General features: G+C 40.4%; 1 protein-coding gene across 2 annotated transcripts in view; it reads left to right on the top strand.

Annotated features, from left to right (window-relative positions):
• The window catches only part of mgll (monoglyceride lipase), a 44,230-nt gene that overhangs the window by 11,705 nt on the left and 17,540 nt on the right, over positions 1 to 14,985 (top strand). For both annotated transcript variants that reach the window (XM_076878124.1, XM_076878123.1), the window contains 2 exons: positions 2,480 to 2,586; positions 9,620 to 9,756. In XM_076878124.1, the coding sequence (XP_076734239.1) occupies positions 2,480 to 2,586; positions 9,620 to 9,756 (244 nt within the window). The remainder of the gene's footprint in view (positions 1 to 2,479; positions 2,587 to 9,619; positions 9,757 to 14,985) is intronic.

Genomic DNA, 14,985 nt, shown 5'->3' with positions numbered 1-14,985 from the left:
AAGTGTAATGAGCCACACCAGGATACAGCTTAGAGTTCATTTGCAGCTGCTCCAGCTTTCAAGACATCAAGAGAAAAACTTCCAATTCTAAACATCATTAATTCAACATACAGATTCAACATACAGAACTGCAACAGACTTCTTTCCTGTGGACAGACGAGACCAAAGTAGAGATGTTTAGCCATAGTGCACAGCACCATTTTTGGCAAAAAATTAAACATAGCATTTGTGTGCAAAAAACTCATGGTGGTGGAGGGTGGATGATTTGGACCTGTTGTGCAGCTACAGCATGTGGGCACCTTGCAGTCACTGAATTGACTATGAGCTCCTCCCTACCAACGTATTCTAGAGTTAATGTGAGCCGATCTGTCCGAAAGCTAAAGCTCGACCCAATCTGGGCCGTACAACAGGACTGCACAGAGTCCTGTGAAAACTCCAATTCAAAGTTGTATATCGCATGTGTGTCTTCTCAGACATACAATATGCACCTATGGCTTGAATGGTTCGTGTAGTTGTATGAGTGTAAAGTGTAAATTCCAGATATCGTCTAATCCAGTTATCCAAAAGTGCACGTGACTAACATTTGATATTTTGAAACTCCTATTGTTCTTCTTCTGTAGCGAGAACTCGTCCACTCAGTTAAAGGTAAAGTTTGTATTTCACAAAGAGTCAAATGTCAAAATACCACAGTCTTCTGAACTATTTGCAAGTAATTGATTCAAGCGAACTCCTCCTGCCTCTTCCTAGGAGACATTTAGCAAAGTGAAATTGCTTGCTTTGCAAGGCTGACCCAACACATCACTGCGGCCTGAATATTTCTGAAAATGATTCTTCTGGAGATTCCTGCTGTTGAATGAATAGAAACATATGTTAAGATTCAGTTAAATCCTTACATCTCTTACTGTTAGCTGCCATCAGACAGTAGCTACACAGATGAAGCGCCATTAAGCTACAGTAAAACCTACTGAAGGATGAGAAAGACGGAGGACACTGGAAGAAAGAGGAAGAAAATGATAAGATCCCACAGACATAGGAGGCATTTGAAAAGCAAAGACAGCAAATTAGCAAAGAGGGCGTGTATCCTATTGTTCACCATGCAGTTGTCTTTACGGTTAGCTTAGACTAACCCCAATAATCCCCTGCTGCCCCTTGGCATGTGTGTTACACAATATTATTCTCATACAAAGATGGTCATTCACACACATGCTTTTTTTTGCGAGCCGAGGAACATGTAGCCCGAAGCGACGGCTCTCTCCCAAAAAAAAAACAAGGAAAAGAGCTGTTAGTGAAATTTGCTAATGAAGCCTGATGAACATCTTCTATTATACTCCTCTGCATCCACCCCTCAGCTTGCCTCAAACTTTCAGTTCCTTTCCTCCTGTTTCACTTGGTTCCTTTTTTCCCTCCCTCTGAATACATTTGGGCTAATTGTCTGCTGCTGATTGAAGCTTTCACAGCCTTCTCAGTGCTGCTGCTGCTGCTGCTTAGAGTGGAAAAAAACGCTTGAGCATTTCGGTGCCGCTCCGCTGCTTAATATGCACCGATAGCAGAGGCAAAACCTTTTAAAAGAAACTTGTCTGACAGGAGAAGACTAGACTGTTAATTAGCAAAAGATATCCCTTTCTGAGTACACAGGAACTAATAGCCTCATGTCACAAAATACCTTTAATGTTTGAAATATAAAATTGTCTATTTGGGTGTAGAAGAAGAAATGATGCTTTGTTATATTTAGGGAGGCGTTAAGCAAGTCTCTACATGCTTGAAGAACAGTATGTTGGTGTAAGATTCTGAAAATGTGTTACACATCACTGACAGTGTGCAGGGATGCAGTAGAAATACTTGTCAACTGTGTAACTTCTAGAGCTAATGAATCTTTTGTCTCTATGCTATCCTTGTGATGGACATGTGCAGTGTGTACCTTATCTCTTGCTCATTGTCAGTTAGAACAGGCTCCAACTTGTGTCCTGCTCCAAACGGATAAGCAGCAAGAAAAGAAACAGATGAAAATGGATGAGCAGTGATGGTTCACTCTTTGTTTTACTGGACTCCTCTGATTCTGTTTTGAGTTGAAGAGGAAGGGATTGGTTGAGGCAGGCATGCAGGCAGATGGACGATAGCTGTTATCTCTGAAAACACAGCCTGCCCATTCTTTATCTGCCATTCTTTATCTGCCATTTTTTCCCAATGTCTGGCTTCACAATCCCCCCTTGACACACGTACGCAAATACATTGATGCACATCCAGTCAAGTAAGTGGTGGGCAGATGCGTGAATTAAATCCTACTGTTAATAGGTTTCTTTTAGATTACATTTAGATGATGCTTTTCCATCCACGAACAATTCTACTTTAACCCCATTTTAAGTGGTCAGTGTAGGAGTTTATCAGGAAATCTAGGAAGTACGGTTCTGCACAAAAAACGGGATAAAGGTCTGTGTTTGTGAAGAGCTAAACTATTTTTTTGTGTGTTTTTTCCTCTCAGGGCTCTGGTATTTATTGCCCATGGAGCTGGGGAACATTGTGGCCCATATGATGAGATGGCACAGAGACTGAAAGAACTCTCCTTGCTGGTATTTGCACACGACCACGGTGAGTGACAAACACGTAAATCACAGTGCTGTTTTGCATCCATGCATTTACACATATGGCTGCCTTCATTTTTTATCGGTAGTTTGCACGCAAAGCAACTGGCACAGAAAATCCATCACTAAGGAGAACTAAGGCTATCAGGGAGAATTAATTAGTTTTCATTTTCCCCTGTTGTTCCACGGCACTGCCTCTCTGCTTTGTTGTTTTAATGCCATGTCGAGGAAAACTTCACATTCAAGGCTGGCTGTAATAATGAAACTTGTGACTTGTGGTTTAGAAACATCCAACTGACCTCTTGGCAAAAGAAAAGAGCCCACACAAGAATCAGACAAGACACAGCATGCTTTAGGCTTTGGGTTTCGGTTTAATGAAACAACATCTCTGTTAAAGATCACCCTTAATAGCACTCTCGAAATCTTTTCATTAAGGAAACTATGAAACTCTTGCGATAGATAGAACTGCACAGGCTTCAAATTCCCATGTTGGAGTGAAAAGATGTATTTGGTACTTTAACGCATTCTATTCAATCAAAAATCATGAAGACTTTCCATAATTGTTCATCAGCTGAAAAGGCTGATTGAGTGGATTCATCAAAGTTTAAAAACTGGCTCATCATGGTACTAAACTGTGAACTTTTTGAGTAATATGTGGACTGTGAAATGACACACAGAAACTGGCTATGGTGGTGCTTTAAATTAACCACCAATATTTTGAAATTTACCTGTTAAACATTATGCGCCTAAATGTTGTGCCTTTGAGAAAGACGCCTGTAATTGTGTAGATACACTGTGGGTTTGGGTTTACTGAGGTCAGTAAATCTTTGCTATAGACTGAGACATCGCCACATATACTTAGGAGCAGAAGTCATAAAAAGAACTTCAGGAATCACTCACGTAGTGACTTGGTCGGGGGAAGTGAAAGCTTTTGGGATTTCCCTGATCAACACCTTTGAACATTTACGGCACATTTCCACCCTTGTTTGAAACGATCAGTTGACAGACTACAGTGACCACCTTGGTTGTCCATCCATCCATTCGCTTCCGCTTATCCTTTTCAGGGTCGCGGGGGGCGCTGGAGCCTATCCCAGCTGTCATAGGGCGAGAGGCGGGGTACACCCTGGACAGGTCGCCAGTCTGTCGCAGGGCCAACACACAGGGACAGACAACCATTCGCACTCACATTCACTTGCACATTCACACCTAGTGGCAATTTGGATTAATCAATTAACCTATCCCCACAAGCTGCATGTCTTTGGACGGTGGGAGGAAGCCAGAGTACCCGGAGGGAACCCACGCAAACACGGGGAGAACATGCAAACTCCACACAGAAAGACCCCAGCCTGGTGTTGGAATTGAACTCAGGACCTTCTTGCTGTGCGGCAACAGTGCTAACCACCGTGCCACCGTGCTGCCCCACCTTGGTTGTATTTCCTCAAAAACAAAAGAAAAAAATTTATTTTTTTATTATTCCGGAAAATATTATTTTATTTTCCGAAGCGCAATGTTGGGGGGGGGGGGTTTGTTTGTTCTTTTAATTTACTCAGTAATGGGTGTGATTGAAAATGTAGCGAAGTACAATACTTTTTAAAAAATATACTTAAGTAAAAGTAAAATTACCGACTTGAAAAATGACTTTAAAAAGTACAAATAAACAAAAAAAAAACTACTCAATTACAGTAACGCATGTAAATGTAATTCGTTACTTTCCACCTTTGCAAAGTTGTTTTATGCAAAGCCATCAGAAATCCATGCCAGCAACCAATAACCAAGCTCAGAGGAATGCAATTCAGATGGATTTGACAATCTGGGAGCAGTTCTCAAATGGAACTGACTTCACCTTAAAAGCACTTGATATAGTTTATAAAGCATAATCTAGTCACTACATGTTCAATGTGTTCACTTAAAAAAGAAAATGTAAAATTCTTTCAAATGAAAGCTTTGGGTAGAAAGAGAAGGACACAGAGTGTTAGCTTTTTAGTCGATAGTAATTAGGTAATGGCTTGTTAGTCAGTAGTAATTAGATAAAGGGAAATGTCTGTCCCGATGCCTCCATCAACAAGGAACGATGTGCTCGTGGGCTAAATACAGCAGGGACGTTTAAATCCATGTGACTGTGCAGCAGTTGCCGTTGAACATCAGTCTGTGCACTCAATAAAACTCCATAATAACATAAAAAGAGTGAGAATGAGATGACAAAAAAGTCTCAGTGGCAGAAATGTGAAAATATTTACAGAGGTGAAGATCCTAATAAAGAGCTGACAGATAATAAACTGCAGTGAATGATAAGGACGGCTGAGGCTGCTCGCAGAGGAGCAGTTTGTTCAATGCCTTGCAGTAAAATGTCACACTGTTAAATGGAAAATACTGAACTGGAACAAGTCCCTGTAGACTCCAGTTTTTCATCTATTTCTTCCACATTTACACACACACACAGCGCCTTGGGCAGCTCTTGATAGAGTTCGCAGATGAGATGTTTCACTCTTTCTCCTTTTTTCTGTCTCTTGTGTTTTCTTTCTAATTGTGGGCCGGTAAGGTTTTCATTCATTCACACCCTGCATTGACTGGTGTTTTTTTTTCTTTTTTCTATCTAGAACAGGCTGCATCTATTTTTTTTACCAGTTAACAATATTCACAGATCAAGCTGCAGATGGCTGTTGTTTCTTTGAAAGTTACTGATTTACAGAATGCAAAAGCAAAATGCAAACTTCAAAAACCAGCTAGCTAGCAAATATTAATAATAACCTTTGTAGTTCTTATTATCTTTATATGCTTTATTACTAGTGAGTGTCGATTTTAACCACCTTTCTGATCTGGATCTTAGATCTCTGAGAGCGTGAGATCTGTTGATCTGCCATGCTCTGGGGGCTGTAACGCTTACTGGAAATCGTTTATGTAAGGGGTATCTCTGAAGAAATGCTCTTCACGGCTTTTTGACTTTGCATCTCATAATGCAAATGCAGATACTATGATGGGCTAATAAAAAGGACCTCTCTCTCTCTCCTACATGAAAAGCTCAGTCGTAACCTGACTCATTCACTGCAAGTATCACAGGTTAGAACTTAAAGTCCACGATGCTGTAAACCATATTACTGAGGCAACAAGGCATTTTCAGATACTTATTGACTGGTTATGGCCACAGAGAGTCCAAAAGCCTGCTGTGTTTCTCAGTAAATGTGTGAGGGTTTGTCTCCTTCCCTGTCTGGAAATTTGCAGAGATGTGGGTAAAAAGAGCAGTGACACACCAGAGGTGGATCCCTCCACAGGAAAACAAAAAGTCATTGAAGCAAAGCAGTTTTCCATTTGTCTATACTTTGGTAAACAAGGGAAAGAAATTCCCAGATTCCCTGAGCTCGACAAAGGTTCTGAAGTTCTGAATCTATTTAGGTACCGTTCATAATTATTCTGTAAATGCCGTGCTGACATTCATTATTTTCACTCTCCTCTGATTCATAACTGTTTCTAAAATCTTTGTATGTAACATGCACATTTGTTCAAAGCAAAAAGGATGAGGAAATAGGACTTTTTTGGTGGTGGGGGTTGGTTGTTTTCTTTTTACCTGTTGCAGCTTTTGTAATGAAACGGTTTGTTGGATCTGAGTCCTGGAATGTTCTCATGGCCTTATCATAACCATCAGTTGTCTAAAAGGTTAGGTGTGTGCGGGGATATGTGTGTTTTCCAGGAATACCTGTTATTACCTGTACTAACAGAAGATATGGATTTAATGGGGTGAGAAGCCATTGAAAGAATAGAGCGGTGGTGGTTTACTGTGCATTGATCTCAAGTTTGCACCACTCCATCACTGAAGCTGTGATTGGACATTGATTTGCACACAGTGATGATTGCTTTTGATGCTATTGATGGACAGGAAAGCACTGAGGGTGAAGACGTGCTCTTGTACAACCCTTTTTCCAAAGAAGCTGGAATGATGAAAAACAAAAGGACAAAAAGACAAACTATCAGATGTTAAAAAAAAAGGAAATATTATTCTTTTTAGAAAAATTGGGTGACATGTTTGGACTTCTTGCAGGCCACTTTAGCACCTAGATTTTTCTTTTTTTTTTTACTATGAACCCATGCTGTGGTGATGTGGTTTGGCATTGTCTTACTAAATAAATAAACAAACCCTTTCCTGGAAAAGATGTTTTCTGTATTTCAGAGCTTGGATATATTGTATGTGTTTTGACATTCATGATAATAGACATACATGATTGACATTCATGATAATAGACATACATGATTGTCCCCGCCACTAACACATGACCCTACGCTGTGTCACTGCATCATTTCATGTTTGGCACTGATCACCACCTGCACTCATGTATATATCTTTCTACGTAGCACTCATAATTCTTATTCTCATGTATATATCTCATGTATATCTCATGCACATATCTTTCTTTCTACATAGCACTTTAATTCTTATTGTCTGCACTGAAGCACCGCAGCAATTTCCTAATGTTGTAAACCTCAACATCTGGCAATAAACCCATTCTGATTCTGATTCTGATTCTGATAAGAGAGCAGCTGAGCTGTCAGGTGACCACCACCTGGTGGTGAGTTGGATCTTGTGGTGCAGAAGGATGCTGGGTAAGCCTGGCGTGCCAAAACATTTAGTTTGAGGATGTGCTGCGAGCACATAGCAGAGGCCCCTACCCCAGAGATCTTCAACTCCCACCATCAGCAGAGATTCAACAGCATCCTGAGGGAGACTGTGGACATTGAGCCTGAATAGATCCACACCTCAGATGAGCTACAGCTGTGAGGGGGCATGTGCCTGCAGTGGTGGCCATTTCCGAATGAGATGCTGGACCCCAGCCATCAAGCTGAAAGAAAGAGTCCTGTCGACCTTGGTTGGTTGGAATTCGTAGAAGGTTGGAAGGTACCTGCAACTCAAGCCATGCGTGGCTTGTGCTAAGGAGGAGATTGAATATGATTTTCAGTCAGCCAAAGCGGAATCTGGTAAACTGTCCAACTACTCAGTAGGGTGGAGCTGCTGACCTGAAATGAAGACATTGTCGGGCAGTGGCGCTCTAGAATCCAACTTATATGCCTTTCGTACTGTCACGGTCCGCTGTGACAGACCGTGCGGTGGTGTGTATGGCGGACCCAGGTGCGAACACAGGTGAGCAGACGGGAGTGAACTTTAAACAAAAGCGAGCCTTTTATTGTGGCTGATGACAAGGTATACAAATACAGCAGGGATAGCGTGGCTAAACAGAAACCTAAACTGGGAATAACTAAGGTAAAGCTATGACTAAGAATGCAATAGACCGGGCATGGAAACATAGAGGGTGGAAACACAGACGACGCGACACAGACTACATGAAACACAGAGACTAAATACACAAGAGGGATGATCAGGGGAAGTGGCCACACATGGGAACACAGCTGACACAGATAAACATAACAAGACATGGCAGGAGTAAACAACACTGACGGGAGACTGTCAAAGTAAAACAGGAAGTACACAGAGGTGCAAACAGGAGGAGAGAGAGAGCACGGGCATAGTGGGCTGGGGAAACATGGAAATGAAACACGAGGGGAGATGAGGGCTCACAGATACATAGAGGGGCACACAGGGGATAAGAGTCACAAGGGGAAGTCAAACAAGGAACAACATAACAGGACAACTCAGGAAACATGACCTAAATAAGGAACGAAATACAAAAATACAAGGAACTGAGAATACTGGGCCCACATGGCCCAGGACCATGACACGTAGAGGATCAGGGACTGGAGTAGATGAGAAGCTCTTGATGCTGTGGGACTGTCTTAGATGACACACCTCTGAAATAGGACATGGAAGTTTGGGACAGTGCCTGTAGACACTTGTGTTCCAACTTGCTGGGGATTGCCCTGCCTACCTGGGATGGTCGCATGGGCCCTAGAGAGGAATGATGGCAGAATGTTCACATACTGTTCAGCATTTATGGTTAGCCAGGCCATGTAAAAAAACTACTCTTCTCATACCATAATGGATGCTTATATGTAGCCACTGAGTTCTAGTTTCATAGCCCTTTTCTTGCTTAGAGACTTCTCTGAATTCTTCTAATCCCATGTCATGTAGTGGTTATGTAGATAATGAAACCATTATCTACATAACCATCCACCAATGCTCTGCAATTTTACAACAACAAAAAAGAAAGAAAAAAAGAAAAAAAAGAAACATCACAAACTTCTTAAAAGTGGTAAACCCTTCCACATGTTTACTTGAAAACATCTTGAAATTCAAAATAAGCATACATTTTTTGAATGCGTCCCATCTTTTTTGGAGTGTTTTATAGGAAGCATGCATTTCTAAACACTGACACACTTTCAACATTACAGAGCCAACGAGAGAAGGTGTGAGATGCACATGTGAATGTTTATTAGCTAGTGTTATTGGGTTGGTGGTTACCATGGCAGCCAGCCTCACCTCTCTTATTGGTGCGGAAAGCCTGAGGACAGCACATATATATAATATATGGATGTGCACATACATATTCAGATATTTTCCCTCCTCTCCATCTGTCAAGCTCGCTTCTATCATCTCTGTTTTCGTCTTTTCTTGCTTTCATCTTCTTGTTTGCCCCCTTTTCCCTCCTCTTTTGTCTTAAACCATCATTTTTTTCACTTCAACTCTTCCCCCATACTTTTCCTCTACTAGTCCATTTTATTCTTACTCTCCCTGTTTTTTCTGTTTCCCTTTCCATCATTTCCTTTATTTTTCTTTACGTCTCTCATCACCAAAGCAGAAGGCTTCCCCTTGAGTTGAATTGTATGTGGATGCAGTCAGTCCTTAAAAAGTTTAAGGAATAAATGTAAAACATATTTTTATAGTATGCCTGTGATTTGCCTTTTATTCTCATGCAGTTACCCTTTCAACAGTTTTGTGTTTAATTCAACTTGTTGAACTGCTATAAGCTATAACTCTAGGCTTATAATTACCCTTGTATCATGCTACTTTGCCCTCTTTTCATAAAAAAATTTGAAGTTTTCTTGTTTTTGAAGGTCTTAAATAATGTGTTAAACTTTCCTGATTCTTTCTTCCACAGTTGGCCATGGCCAGAGCGAAGGTGACAGGATGAACATTAAGGACTTTCAGATTTATATCAGAGACTCCCTTCAGCACATTGACCTGATGAAGTCTCGCCACCCTGACCTACCTGTATTTATTGTAGGCCACTCCATGGTAAGACACTTTCCATGAATGTGTGTCAGTTCCTGGAATAAACCATGCATGTCTTTGGAATTGTTTGCACAATGATGTCCTTGGCTTTTGTCTTGTTCTGTGTCCTGGGAGCAGTGTTGTCTTTTGATCAGGTTGGTTTTCCTGTTTTGTTTGGTGTTAAATTGCATAATGTGCCTGAGATCCTCATACAGTATGCTTGACACAAATAGAGCGAGAGAGCTGGCGAAAACCAATGTACAAGTCCCGCTCAAGCACATATTTGATGAGGCTTCCTGTGACATTTTGACACGTAAATGGGGAAAGTGTTACTCGTCTAGTTGCATGGTTTACTGCTGCTCTGGACATGCAAGTCTAGATAAACTGGTTGTTGAATATCAGCAGAATCAGGCATTTTTTAAGTAGCAGTGATTAAGTAATATACTAAGTAAAATACTTAGTAACTTGCTACCTTTAATTATTAATTGACTTGCTAGGAGAACCGCTTACAGTTTTTGTGTTTAATGGTCAAACTTTACCTATCATCTAAAGTATAACAGACCAACAGTTCAGGGAAGGCTTGCGAAGTTCGCTGTTCTTGGTAAACCCCAGTTTACCTTTCACCTTTCACACAGTGCCACAGATTCCCGAGAGCCTGCAGCTGCTACGGAAAACCTCCAACAGGGCAGTCGCAGGTTCAGTGACCTGCTCAAGGGCAAATGTGGCTGCATGACAGACACAGACAGAGAGTGTTCACTTTCGTCAGTTTGCGTAGAAATCTTCTATTGACCTGCCTCATCATTGACTAGCTTATTTGTTATTATCCACTAATGAAACAGATTTACCTAGCAAAATGAAAGCATTACGGATTCCAGTATCATCTACATTACATCTCAATAGAAGCTAAAGCTAGCTGCTGTACAAGCAAGGAGCTGGTGCTAAGTAATGAGCTACTGGCTGCTGTATTTTACTTGCAGTCCTTCAGAATTATTCGTTTTGGGGTTTTTTTCCCATTTTAAATACAGCCAACTAACTTTCAAAACCCTATCTTAAACTTAACAGACCGTTATGCTAGCTGCTTGTCATTCTCGAAGCTAAACATATTACTCCTTGACTTGTTCTTATATTGTACTTTTCTACTCTGAGTGGTCAAAAGACTCTTTGCTACAAGAAAATTCAGTGAAATGCAGTATTAGTTGTTCATTTAACTGAACCAATTAAGCGTAGACCACTTGTTTTCCTCAAAGCTTATCCAGCTAGGCTTGAATATCCGGGCTAGTGCTAATTGAAATGGCAGTTCATTACATAGCTCACTCAGAGAAGCATAAAATCTTTAATTCTCACATAAACAGCTATGGCCAGTTAAGAATCGTTAATTGACTTCACAGTGGACTGTGGAGGGAGAGCTACAGGGTGTGAACTCCACACAGAAAGGCCAAACCAGGAGGTTCACTGGGCAGTGCACCACAAAGTTGCTCTACTTTCTTAAACAACGCTGACACATGCGAAGAAAAATTCCTAAACTAAGAATTAAAGCTTCGCTTTAATCCCTTGTTAACCGTAACAGTTAAGTTCAGCAGAAAAAGTTATGCTGGGTCTTCAGCTGGTTTAAACTTCAGTGCAGCGAACATGAAAAGAAAATTCAAATAGCCTTTACTGTGGCTCTGTGAATTCGGCAGACTCAAAACTGAACCAGAATTCTCATTAAAAATAATTAGACAACGCCTGGAAAGCTTCAAGGCCAGCTTTGGAGCTATTTTTAACTGATTGGTTTATTCTGTTTTCACAGCCTCTCGTTGTTGTGCTCTGCGACCCAACTCTCAGCACAGCTAACAGATCACAAATGGTAGTGATGAGTTATATAATAAATGATTACTGTCAGTGTTTCTAGGTCGAGTCACTTTGTACTCCCGTGAACTTGTTTCGGTTAGATGAGCAAGTCGCTCCGATTCTGCATGCCAACATTTTTTATGCTTTCATATGTGAGGCTTTATGTTTCATAAGGAAACTGACATCACTCACTGAAGTCAAAATCTAAAACAATAAGTCCTTTGAGCATTGCGCTGTGCAAGTCAGAACGCTTCGAAACGAACCCAAGTATGCTTTCAAACATTTTTAGTGCACAGCTGCAGGTATCAAGCAGAGAATTGTGAGTTCATTGCAGAACTGTTTCGCCATGCCTTCCAGCAAAGCTCTACATGCTGGTGTATAAATACTGGCTCATGAAGCCTGTTTTTGTGATTAGGCCCTTTAGTTCATTCAGACAATCACTAGCTAAGTTCAGGATATACTTTTTTGTATTATTTTCTGCTATAAAGATTTTAATTGCTATGTTTTGCATCTAACTGTCCTCTATTAGAGATAACAGCTCCTCCTTCTTTGATGTCTTTCTTTTAAATAGGTCATATTTACTGTCGTCACTTGGGCCTTTAGTTGCTTCAAACAACATGCTGTTTAATTAATGGGTCCGCCTTGGCGAGCCATTTATGGCTCATGCGCTTCAGTGCAGTAGGACTGTATACAGACTGAGGCTGTGATGAAGGGATCTTAGAAGCACAGAAGTACATACTTTGTGTAAACTCCACTGTGGGATCCCAGGCTGAGGCAGAGTGCTTGTTTAGACAGCAGATTCTGTAAATATTAAGAGACAGCTGAGCAAAGTCACAGCAAAATCTCTTTCTTTTCCAACTTCTTTCTCTATTTTTCATCATCCCTCACTTTCCTGCTTCTTTTGGACTTCTAATAAATCCATTCAGTGTGTCTCCTTTGGCCTTTTCTGCTGCTGGCTAAGGATTATGCTTGTGTGTGTACACATGGACAGTTGTGGACACCCTAGATATTCTTCAAATCTGCCTGAGGGAAGCGTGTAAGTCTGTGCAGCAGGGAGCTTCTTGTTCCCCTTCTGGTGATGAAAATTAAATCACTCAGACTGAAGCAGACCCTACTTACTCATGGACATTGAAAATCATAAGACTCTTAAGTTATTGGTTAGACTCAGGTCCTTCTTTTTTTTTTCTTTTTTTTTGGTACCACCTGTGATAGCAATGGAAATGAAATCGACTGGGATTTATGTCGCTTTTTCTCATCTGACTGACTACTCGAAGCACAGAGAGGCCCCAGCTGGAGATAAACCTGTTTTAACTTTCTCAAAGGCAGTTTTGAGTACCTGGGCTTGTGTCTGTCTATCTGCATTGATGTCTATTGACAGCAACAATGCAAGAAACTAAACAGCAGGGGTGTCAAATATAAAGCCCAGGGGCTAGAATTGGTCTGACAAAGACTCCAGTCCAGCTCACTGGACTATGACCTCAATTATGGCCAAACTACAGTTACTACTACAAATAATTATTATGTGGAAAACAATTAAATGACTGAAAAGTTCCTATTTTTTCACATTTTTTTTTACAATGGGTCCACAGTAACAAAAAAATATCTGAATATTTTCTGTTAATTGACAAAAACTTTCAGTTTTCTAATTACAGGGCAGTCTGGGCAATTAGCTTTTTCTCAATCTTTACACTTTTATGTCTTACAATTTAAGCCCAAAGAGTGATGCTGACAAAATAATTTCATTTACAACAACAGCATTTCAATGTTGTGTAGAAAAATGACATACTGTTATAATTGCTCTTCTTTTTCTTATATTAAGAAATCACCAGGATTAAAAATGCAGGTAAACTTCTGCACAGTGAAAGACAGAAAGGGTCCGGCCCGCTTAAGATTAAAGTGATCTGTATGTGGCGCACGATGTAAAATGAGTTAGACATCCCTGTCGAACAGTCATGAAACTTCACAAGCGTAACTGAGACTTAACTAAAGCCAAGTTTGGAAATGACTCATTTGTGTTTTAGACCCATAAATACAAGTATACATGTAAAAATGAAGTAGTCACTGCTCTATGGTCTATGGGGGTGGCTGTGTTTTTGTGTAAAGACCACAAACATCGTCCATTTCAGTGACTCAGATCAGCTGACATCGCAGGCTGGAAGCAGCCACACCCATAATGATGCACAACTTTTAGCTTGTGCTAAAATTTAATTAAATCAACTTAATGGTGTGAGTTATAAAAGTCAGCTTTATTTTTTACCCCGTTGCTTGTTGCTAGACAACATCAGAGGAGTTTGTAAGTTTTTTTAGGTTACAGCTGGAACCAGAGGAAAATCCTAAAAAACACCCTGAAGATGAAGTCAGTTGTGTAGTTGACTGTGTAGTGTAGAAATGGGTGTGTCTGAGGTTTCACTGGTGTCACTAATGTCAGTTGGTCACTAGTTTCCCTTTCCATTTAGTTTCATACCCTTCTCCCTAGATATAACTTTTTTTTTTTTTTTTCATTTTCATCTCTCTTCATTTCATCCTCTGCTACATTCTTGTTTCCTTTGAAACAAATAAAAACCCAAACTCAGTTTTCAGGAAACCTGCCGCGGGTCAAGTGATGTGCAACTGTGTTTTTACAGGCCTCATTTCCCAGTTTCCCGGTGTTTTCACTTTGCATCCTGTTTCTATTAGTCTGTTCCTCTGCTTCTTCAGTTTTATAAATCTCTCAGGCCACGATGACGCAAAAACTCCAAACGACAACACAATAGAGACCACCTGGGTATTCTGCTGTGTGTGTTGAGAGGCTGCTCGAGTGATAACATCCTGTAATGTAGTCGGCAGAGTCAAGCTGCAGTGACGCTGTAAAGAAAGTCACAGTTCTAACTGATCAAAATGTTAATTTAATTTATAGTTATTCACAATTGAACCATGTTTTTCATAATATTTTATATTTTATTATATTTATTAAGACCTGTGAAACAGGAAAAAGTCTGTTAAATTTCAGATTCTTTGATCTTATAGTGTAATTTATGTCACAGTAGTCTGAAAGTGATTTGCGACCTACTGATGATCATATAAACCTCAGAACATGGGCATTTTTGTAGCGTGGGTTTAAGTTTTTAGTTCAAGCTATTTACAGCTTGATGAAAAAACTACCACAATTCATTTTCACAGTTTCCAGAACACATAAACATGTGTGAGAACTTTTAAACGTGCGACAGCAAGAACTAAAAAACACATTACGGTTGCAAATTTACACAAAACCAAACACTCGACTTTTTTCAGGGGCTCCGCTGTATCTCTTTTGGTTGAGCAGTGACACAGAAGTTTTTAGCAGTTTGTCCACGTTGTATCTGCTCGTGGGATGCTGTAAAATCCCTTCAGCTTTGGCGTCTTCCCACTCGTACTCATTTATTTCTTTCTCCATCAGTATTTCTG

This window comes from Maylandia zebra, linkage group LG20, assembly GCF_041146795.1.
Source record: "Maylandia zebra isolate NMK-2024a linkage group LG20, Mzebra_GT3a, whole genome shotgun sequence".
Lineage (NCBI taxonomy): Eukaryota > Metazoa > Chordata > Actinopteri > Cichliformes > Cichlidae > Maylandia > Maylandia zebra.
This window is presented reverse-complemented; position numbering and strand designations above follow the sequence as displayed.